This window comes from Pelecanus crispus, chromosome 9 (assembly GCF_030463565.1).
Source record: "Pelecanus crispus isolate bPelCri1 chromosome 9, bPelCri1.pri, whole genome shotgun sequence".
In the NCBI taxonomy this organism is placed as follows: Eukaryota; Metazoa; Chordata; class Aves; order Pelecaniformes; family Pelecanidae; genus Pelecanus; species Pelecanus crispus.
In genome coordinates, this window is record NC_134651.1 from 12,218,681 (window position 1) to 12,228,664 (window position 9,984).

A 9,984-nucleotide genomic window follows, 5' to 3' on the forward strand; every position below is an offset into this window, starting at 1 on the left:
CTAACAATATGTACAAAAATATAAAATGTAAATAAAAAATACAAACAAATTCTCCTTTAAAGTACTTTTAAGAAAGAAAGCAGGGCCTTGAAGTTTTGGTGCTTGGGGGGGAGGGGGTCTGTAAGGGAAGTGGGGGGGTTCTCTCCCCGCTAACGGGCAAATCGTTTCGTATGTTCGTTGAGTGGCAGCGCCGCGCCGGGGGGCCGGGGACGGGGTTCACTCTACTTGGTAAGGATGACCACGGCGGAGGGGGGAGGAAGGGGGGGTTGTGTGTGTGTGTGTGTGTGTGTGTGGGGAGGGGGTTGCAACGGGGGGGAAGAGGGGGTCCCAAGGGTGAAGAGGACGCGCTGGCCTTTTTTGTTGGTTTGTTTTCCTCCTTATTTAAAAAAAAATAATAATAATTTGCTGCCTAGTCATCTTCATCAGTTTTCTGCTTCTTGGGATCAACGTCGTCATCCTGGGGGAAAAGCAAAGCCATCAGGAGAGGGGACAGGGAGCGGGGCTGCCAGGGGGGCAGGGCTGGCAAGAGCTGCAACAAGGCGAGCAGCGAGGCTAGAGAGGGTTTTGGGTCCCTTCTCCTGCCTCAGGGACAAGGACAAAGCAACACAAGTGCTTCCCCCCTCATGCAAAATCCTCTCTCGCAGCCAGCTCAGGGAGCCCCTGAGCACCCCCACCCTGGCCCTCCATAAGCACCTGGGGGCTCCCCAACCCAGGGCCAGCGGCTCCGCGCAGCCAGAGCGGACACCCCGCTAACCAGGCCAGCGTATAAACAGAACTGGGCCGCGTCCCCAGAGAGGCACGGGGAGCGCGCAGGCAGGGCGTTCCAGCCCCAGAGCCCAGCCCAGCCTCTCCGGCCACGCTGTCACTCCCCCGCAAACCCTCTGGGGGCATGGGTGGCTCCGAGGAGCCGGCTGCTCTTCCTACCTCATCGTCCTCAGCTGCCCGTTTGCCTGTGGCTCCCTCAGCTTCGTCGTCTTCATCACCATCCTCTTCCTCACCTGCGTAGAGAAGGGGAGGAACATGAGACCTTCTCAGAGGGTTACAGCACCACGCATCTCCCCTCTGGGTTTAATTCTCGCTCAGTCCCACACCGCTATGTCCAGCATCCCATCTCCCCAGCTGGCACCACCCCTGCTCAGGGCAGCAGGTGCCCAAGGACATGGGGGTTTCTGGGGCATCCCCAAACTGACTTGACCCATCAAAGAGGAAATAAGGATTGGCAGCATCGAGGCTGGCTCACACCATGTTTGTAGCACAGGCAACTGGACAGCAAAACCAGCACCTACTGTGAGCGCTGAAATCACAGGGAAAAAAAAAAAGGGGGGGGGTGGGGGGGAGGAAAAAACCTCTTTCTAGGGGCTGCTCTGCCTAACCGCTCCAGATTACTTCTGCTTCCCTTTGCAGCTATTAGTCCATCTTTAATGAGTTAAGAGAGCCAGAACGCATTAGTTCTGAGTCAGAACACTTTCTAATTATCAGAACAGCAAACAAATGCTACCAACTTATCTTGCAGCCAGAGAGGAAGATGAGCAGAGAGCTCTGGGCTTTGACCCACTTTGAGCTCAAATAGGCCAGTGGATCAGAACGAGAGAGTCCATCACCTTTGACCAGTTTTGGGGGGTCAGGGGCAAGACTGGAGGCCCCAGAGGAGGAAGAACCTCTCAGCTGCTGAGACGAATCTCTTGTGTAACAGGAGACCCTACTAAAACTTAGAGCGTTAAGGCCAATAAGCTGGCTTTAAACCATCGCCACCAGCCACACGTATAGACAGCCCGGGGGATTAAGGTCAGCCCATCCTCCCTTCCCCTCTCCTCTCCCTGGCATGTGCCCGGCTGCGGCATGGCCCATGCAGCGGGAAGGGCCAAGATTAGCTCCCAGCAATGGATCAACACCCCAGCAGCCATCACATGCACCAGGCTGGCCAGGAGGTCAGGTGACAGCACCAAGCTGATTGGGAGCATTTTTAGTTCTTTGAGCTGCTTTAAGCAAAGCAAATAATGAGATGGGATGGGGAGAAGGGTGAGAAAAATATACCCTCAAGCTCCCCTCTGCTGTCAAACTCCAGGATGGAGTTTGGCCACAAGTGCTGGGGGAAAAAAAAGCTGATGCAAGCTGCACTCGCTGCCTTTAAATCTCTCTCCTGCAGCGTTCAGCTGCTCAGGTGCAGCTCTCAGGCAGGGATCACCCGAGGGCAGCAGGCACGGACAGAGCCCGTACGGGATCCCGGCAAGGTGTTCACGCCTCCAAGCGCTGCGTGCCAAATCATGCCTGCGCTCGGCAAACTGGGAAGAACAGGGCTGGCACTGCGGGACCGAAGCTCCCCGGGCTTGTCACAGCAGTATCCAAGCAACACTTCCAGCCTGTACACATGCGCCTGCGGCACACACATTCCCCTCCTGCCCGAGGGGAGCAGGAAGAGACAAGTATTCCCCTTCTTCCACCCCAAAGCAGGGTTGGAGGTAGACTGGCTCAGGACAGCACGTGGCAGTGCTGTGCTCTGTCACCAAGGGTTAAAATCCCAAGTATGAACAGGGCTGCAATTCCCAGTTATTCCCTAGTGAGCCAGTTCCTACCAAAGGGCACGGCAGACAGCAGGCTGCTGAGAGCAGCACGCTTCCCCAAAGGAGGCAGCTTTCCCTGCTTACACCATCTGAACAGGCGCTGGCCTAACGGTCATTAAATTTCCAGCCCTGTCCCTGTCTCCCAAAACTAACCAACAGGTTAGTAGGTCAGCACGTAAACTGAAAATTCACAGGGGATTAACCTAGTAACAGCTAATCAAGGGCCCCGAGTTCATTTCAGCGTAACAAGAATGGTTTTCTCCCAGCCTTAACGAGCGATAAAAATAAACCTTGTTGTTCATCCAAATAGATCTTGGGGGGAAAAAAAAATATAATAGCGAGGAGGGTGAGAAGTGATTCGGCACGTCACTGCTGGATTTCTGGTCGCTGCTGCCAAAACACAGTTCCAGGCTGGGTCAGGTCAGGAAACAGGGGAGGGCAGGGAGACACAGGACACTGAGGACAGGGAAGGTTCAAAGCAAGCCCATCCGCTCCCATTGGAGGAGCGGAGAAGAGCTGCAGGTTCCTCTGCCCGCTTCCACATGGCATCCAGCCTGGGAAAGGGCTGGGAGAGGGGACCACATCAGCCTCTGAGCATGCTGCTCCATGAATAAGGATGGTGGCCTATCCCTTGCGCCAAGGCACGGCCTTCCAGGGCTGTCCCCATCCCACCAGCTGGCCCTCGCATCTGCAGCGGCCATTGCGATCACAAGAGTCAAGGGCAGGTTTTACTATACGCACGGAAGGGCTAATGCGCTTATTCAGCGCCACGGTATGGTGCCGTCTGGCCAGAGGAGGGGGGAAGGAAGGAATCTGCCCTCAACCTGCTGGAAGGGATTCAAGGCTGACTTCACTCCCAGCACCCATGGCCCGGGTGAGCGAGGAAGGACTGAGCCCGGCCAGCCAGAGCCACCCGGCCGCAGCCGCGAGGGGGAGATGCTGCTCCTGGCTCTCCTCTGCTTCCCAGGAGTCTGCTGTCCAGGGCAGGATGCAGCCGTGGGATGGGGGCAGGGGGAACAAAGAAAGTTACCATCACCCTCTTCCTCCTCGTCCTCTTCCTCACCACCTTCCTCTTCCTCTTCGTCTACTTCGTTGTCAGCCTCCTGCTCTCCGTTTTCCTCGTTCTCCTTGGCAAGACAAAATATCACTTAAAAAAAAAAAATGCACTGGGGGAAGGGAGAAGGGGGAAAAAAAAGATGTTCAGCTGAAGTCCCCACCTTTCCTGCCTAAAGCAAAGCACGAGGCCACCGGAGCCCCGGGCGCGCGTCCCGCTTCCTGCCTGCCTCCACACAACACGGGCAGCCCAGGCACGAAGGATCAAGCCTAGAGTCACTTGGGGCTGCAGCTTTGAGGCCAGGACAAAGACTGCAAAGACTCTTGTGGCACTTTGAAATGCAGCAGAGTGAATTTCCCCCAGCATGTTAAAAATAGGAAGCCAACCAGTTTACTTGTACACAATGTGTTTCCCCGCTCAACTGATTGTAACACTGTAAATCTAGTGTTTGTGGGGTTTTTTTCCCCCTCTCCTTTTCCAGTGCCTAGGAAGGAGGTGGCACTGTACACAACCTCACATGGCTTCCAGGGAGGGGATCCGAGCCCAGCCCTTCCTTTCTGCACACACACAAACTGTCCACAGGCTTGGGAGCATCTGTTGAACCTGAAGCCCCAAAGGCTCAAGGGCTCTGCACAGTGCAGTGCTGCTATTTGGAAGGGTCCCCTCTCCTCTAAGCAGGCCTGGGGACAAGCTTGCAGCAAAAGCAGGAAGGGGGAGGAAAATAAACAGGCGTTGGCGTAAGGGCTGCCTCTCCCTGCAGATCTTAGCCATACTCACAGCATTGCCGTTGGCTGGTGCATCTCTGCCATTTTCTGTTTCTTCAACAACTTCCTTCTTCTCTTTTAGATCCTGGAAGGAGCAGAAAAGCACAGAAGTCACCCCAATTCCAGGTGCGTGGCTCAGAGAAGCTGCAGATCAGGTGTGAAAAACACAGTCCAAGAGAGAGCGGGAGCTGGTTTCTCTTCACACTGATTTGCTCTGCAATTTGGTCGCCACGTTCTGGCTCCTCCTTGGGAACGGGAGAGCGTGGGGGCGAATCTCAATCCAAGTCAGCCTTGCCAGAGAGCAGCTATCTAAAAAAGAGACTGCTCTGTTTCACCTCTGAGCTCCCAAACACACAGAGCTGGCCGCCTGCATATGCTCAACAGCAGCAGAGCTGGCTGATTGCCCATCTTAGCACAGTCCACGCAAGCTCCTGCAATGCCATGGAGAGCCGGCAGCCCTGTCCAACGCATGGGCTCTGCCGCCCCAGGGCTGCGGACATCCACAGCTGCTCGGTACCTTCGCAGCAGGAACAAATCCCAGGGACTCATTAGCAAAGACTACAGTCTCTGCCCTGCCTGGGGAAAATCATACGGCAAATATTACACGCCTGGTCTTTGTCACAGCAGCAGAGAGGAGACTCCAGGATCCAGCTCACAGCTTTAAGTGTAACAGGATGGGGTGGGGGAAGAAGTCTATTTTTACACTGCTCCAAGAGCCGTGCCTGGCTAGTTCGGTTCAAATCTCCACTGCAAGCAGAGCGAGAGGAAAGTGGAAGCTTGTGTGTTTTTGCTATTGATCACTGTCAAAATGTCATGCCAAGTCGCTCGGCAAACAGGCTGAGAGGATCCAACTTTATGTTCCCGCATAAAGAACACTTGGATTTAACACTGGCATCTCTGCTTGCATCCTCCTCCCCTTCTGTTCCTCCATCAGCTGGAGCGAGATCCTTCAGCACAAGGAGCATTACCCCAGCCAAGGAAAGCAGAGAGGCCCTTCCCCGGGGCCAGCAGCACAGCCACACAGCCGGCTTCAGCAGTGACCACGAGGTGTTTAGAAGATGCTGGCAGCTCCCAACGTCGCTGCAGCAGCAGCACCAAGAGGCTTTGCCCCCCTCCCACCTCCCTTTTGCGGCTGCCTTGCAGCCCGCAGCGAGCAGGCACTTTCACTCCCGCTGAGCCACTGTCACTTCCTCATGGGAACGCCGGCAGCTAAGAGCACAGCCCTGGCCCTGCTAGTGTGACTGTTGCTGGGTTTTGCGAAGGTTTCTACCACCCTGCAGGCTGCTTAGGCGAGACAGTGCAGGGGTTTTTAGACCACCAGGTTATTTTAAACCACTCAGACACGCACACACAGATGCTGTGACCGGAGGCACCCAGGCTGCCAGTGCACCGAGCAAAGACTGTCTTTGGAAGCAAGCTTTGGGGTGACCACACCTGTTGATTGACCCTCACCTACTCAAGCCAGCATCCCAGGAGTCTGGGGTAAAGCAAGAACACAAGCTCTCTCCTCCTTTCACTGCTCACACACGAATCTCAGGCCATCTCCTCCACAGCGCCCAATTCCACCGCAGTTTTACACTGTCAGCGGCTCCCACTCCCCTGTTCCCCGGAGGCCGATCACAACCATTTAACCTCTTGCGCACCGTTGCGCTGCTGTGTTTTGCAACCACTGCTTCACGTCAGGCAAGCGGGCATGAGGGCGACAAAGCATTTCCTAAGTTAAGCACTGAGCAAATCACACGGTCAGAGTTTCCACATCTCACTATGCCCGATGGTTCTTCTCAAAAAAGAAAAGAAAAAAAAAAAGTCGTTCACAAAACATAAGCAATTCTCCCGGTGAAGGAACAAGTCATTCTTGGGGATTTTAGCTGGACAGATCTCCAGCCCCAACCTTTCCCGCACCACTGAAGACGCTCTCAGTTTAATGACCATCAGGATGCCAGGTCATGAAGTTTGTGCTAGCAACAGGGTTGCAGAAAGGACCACAGCTTCTCCCTTTCCCCAGACCCGGTCCAATACAAACAGGCAGATGCGTACAGCAGCCTCCAGACCAGGAGTCCGTGCAGCAGGACTGCTTTAGCTCCAAAGCTTTGACAGAGCCTCTAATTATAGGTGTGGCGAGGCTGTTTGTCCATAAAATAGCGATGGTGTTTAGTCATGCACCAACTGCCCGGGAAGCTCTACCTTCGCTCCCACTCTGCTCTGGGGGCACGAGCGCCAGCACCGCAGCTGCCCGTGCTGCCGGAGCTCCCGGCGGGGAGGGGCCGCGGCAGAGGGCAGGATCCCGGCGGAAAGGCCCGGGAGTCCCCCACCCGCCACCCCAGCGTGGAGCCGTGTCCCCGTGTCGTGTGTGTGTGCCCCGTCCCCCGGGACGGCGGAGGAGCCGCCGCCGCGCCGCAGCCCGCGCCTCCCGCCGGCAGGGGGCCCCCCGCGCCGCCACGCGCCCGGCCGCCGTTCAAACCGCGCGCCACTCTCCGCGCCCCGCTCATTGGCCGCCCGCCAGCGCGCCGGCCCGGCGCCCCGCGGGCTGCCGGGAAGTGTAGTCCCGGCGGGGGCGGCGCGGCGGACTCCGGCTCCCAGGGGGCGGCGCGGGCAGGGCCGCACGTGGTGGGCGCCCCGCGGCACGGCGGCGGCCGGAGGCGGCGCTCGGCGCGGAGCCGCCGCCCGGGCGGGGCGGGACCCCCCCCCCCCCCGCCAGCACCACCCCGCCCCGCCGCCTCCCGGGAGCGCTCCGGACGGCACGGCGGGATGAGGGTGAACGGCCCCGGTGCCTCCGCGCTTCCCCCCGCCACCGGGTCTGTGTGTATGGAGGAGGGGGGGGGGGGGGGTCACCTTGCCGCCGCCCGCCCCGCAGCGCGGACCCCCGTGTCCTACCCCCCCCGGGAGGCCGAGCCGGGGACGAGGCCCCCTTCCCCCACGCTGCAAAGGGCAGGGGAAGGTTAACGGCAAACTTGGCCCCGTTCCCCCAGGGAGGGATGGGGATCGACCCGCCTGGCCGCTTCCCGGCTCCGGGAGAGCCGGAGGCAGCGGAGAGCGAGCCGCGGCGCAGAGGCAGGGTGAGCGCGGCGGGGGGGGGTACGGCTGCGGGAGCGGGAAACAGAAGTGAAATCGAAATCTGCCAGAAACGGCGTTTTGTTGGCTGTTTTTCTTAAACCCTCCTCCCTGTCTTCCCCCCCCCCCCCTTTCCTCCAGCCTCGCTTCCCCCGGGAGCGGCACGACGCGGTGCCCGCCGGGGCACAGGGTGACGAGGCCCCCGGGCACGGCCGCCCCATCCCCCGCCGCCTTTCCACGCACCCGCCCGGGTCCAGCCGGGTCCCCCCGCAACTTTCCCGGCAGCGGCGGGAGGACCCGGCCGCGGCCCCGGGCTGGACGGGGCGCACCGCCGCCCACGGCCCGGCGGGGAGCGCAGCCCGCCCGGGTGCCCGGCGCCCCCGGAGGACGCTCCGCCGCGGCTCGCAGACAAAGACGGGCGCCAGGAGCCGCAGCGGGCACCCCCGGGAGAGCCTCTCCCGGCGGGTACCGGCGTTCCCCATCACCCCCGGCACCGACTCGCAAAGTTATCCCGCTGCGGGGAGCTCGGCCCGGAGCCCCCGGCCCCGCCGCAACCCGGGGCAGCTCCGCCGTGGGGGCTGCCCCCGCCGAGGCAACTCCGAAAATAGCAACTAACCCCCCCCTCCGGGGGCAGCTCCGGCGCAGCCCTCTGCCCCCCCCCGCCTCCGGGGGCGACTGCGAAATAGCACACCCCCCCATCCGGGGCAGCTCCGGCACAGCAACTGCCCCCCCAAACCCTTCCGGGGGGGGCAACTCCGAAATAGCAACTCCCCCCCCGCTTCCTCCGGGGGTAACACCGACACAGCAATTGCCCCCCCCTCCCCCGCATCAAGCGGGTGCAACTCCGAAATAGCAACCGCTCCCCCCCCCCTTTTCGGCAGGAACTCCACAACAGTCACTGCCGCCCCCCCCCCCCCCCCCAGTGCATGCTCCGGAGCGCTCCCCCCCGCACCCCCGCCCCGCAGGGACGGGGCCGAGCGGGACCCAAGTTTGACGGGGCTGTCAAGCTCCCGCCGCGGACTGAATGAGGCGAGCGCTGCCCGCCGCCGCCATCCCCCCGCCGGAGACGGGTGCTAAGGCGCAACCGTGCTCCCCCCCCCCGCACACACACACTCGCTCCCCGAGCCCCTCCGCCACGGGACGGCCCCGCAGCCGCCGCCGATATCCGCGGGAAGGCGAGAGGGAGCGGGCCGCGGAGCCCGGCGCGGCACGGCGGGGCTCGCAGCACCGGCAAGGGCGGCGAGCACGTTTCCCGCACGCTGTAGACAAAGAAACGGCGCAGGCAGCTCCTCACGGCGAGCGCGGCGGCGGCGGCCCCGCACCGAGCCCCGCCGCGAACTTCAACGGTGGGGGGGGGGGGGGGAAGACACGACGGGCGCGAAGGCGGGAGGGGGGGGAGAGATTAAAAAAAAAAATTAGGAAAGGGAAAGAGATATAAAACCACAAAAAAAATCGCTTGGGGGTGGGGGGGAACCCATCAGCAGAAGAGCGGCGAGCGGGGGCCGCGGCGCGGGGCGGCGGCTCACCTTGGCGGAGATCTCGGCGCTGGTGTCCACGGCCGTGTCGGACATGGCGGGGGCGTGCGGGGCTGTGGCGGGGCTGTGGCGGCGCGGGCGGCGGCGCGGGCAGAACAATGCCAAGATGGCTTTGCGCGAGCCAGTGGGGACTCACGCGGCGCCACGGGCCCTCTTATAGAGCCGAGGGCGGCGCGCGCGCTGCCCCGCGCCGCGCCCATTGGCCGCGCGCGCCGCGGCCGCCGGCGCCCATTGGCCGCGGCGCAAACAATGGGCACGGCCGCTTAAAGCGGCAGGAGCCGGAGCCGCCGGCACTGCGGCGATGAGTTCGGGCCCGGTCTCAGCGTGGGCGAGGCGCGGGGCGGTGGGCGGCGGAGCCCCGCCCCTTTTCCTCCCCTCCCTCCGCGCTGCCTCCGCCCCCGCCGCCTCCGCCCCGCCCCGCCGCGCCGTGTGAGGCGGCGGGGGGGGAGGGAGCTCCCCCTCCCCCGTGGTGCCCCCCCCCCCCCCCCCCCGCCGCAGCCAGCCCGCATGCCTGCGGAGGGGCGGGAGGCGCGCACGCCCGCCCGCGGAGGGGAGGAAAAATAATAAGAGTTAAAAATAATAATAATAGTAATGCGGGAGAGCCGGCGCTCCCCCCCCCCCCCTGCACCCCGGTCCCCCGGGGCCTTCCCGCGCCCGGGGCACGGCGCCCGCCCGGGGCGGCCGGTGGTGCCGGACCTGGCGGGCGGTACCGGGGAGCCCCGCTCCCCCGGTCGCCGCCGGGGTAACCCGTCCCCCTCCTCCCCCGCGCAACCTTGCGCCGTGTTTTCGGCGCCGCGGAAACTTTTTTTGCCACAACAACAACCGCCGCCCCCGGGGGGAGCGGGGGAGGGGCGGCCAGCCGGGCCCGCCGGGGGTGCTGGCCGCCGCCGCCGCGCACAAATGCGGGATTCCCACCCATTCACTTATTTTACAATAAAAAAACCCACCCAGGCGGCCTCGCCGACCCTCTCCCCCCCCCCCCCCCCCCCCCCCACACACACCTTTCGTGAGCTTAAGGC

At 62.0% G+C, this 9,984-nt stretch overlaps 1 protein-coding gene across 1 annotated transcript; it reads right to left on the reverse strand.

Moving 5' to 3' along the window:
- Positions 1–300: 300 nt before the first annotated feature.
- PTMA (prothymosin alpha) lies at positions 301–9,165 on the reverse strand. The gene is given in 6 exon segments (XM_075716117.1): positions 301–457; positions 925–998; positions 3,592–3,685; positions 4,393–4,464; positions 8,957–9,025; positions 9,028–9,165. Coding segments are annotated over 6 exon segments (495 nt in total). The 3' UTR covers positions 301–409.
- Positions 9,166–9,984: the final 819 nt, after the last annotated feature.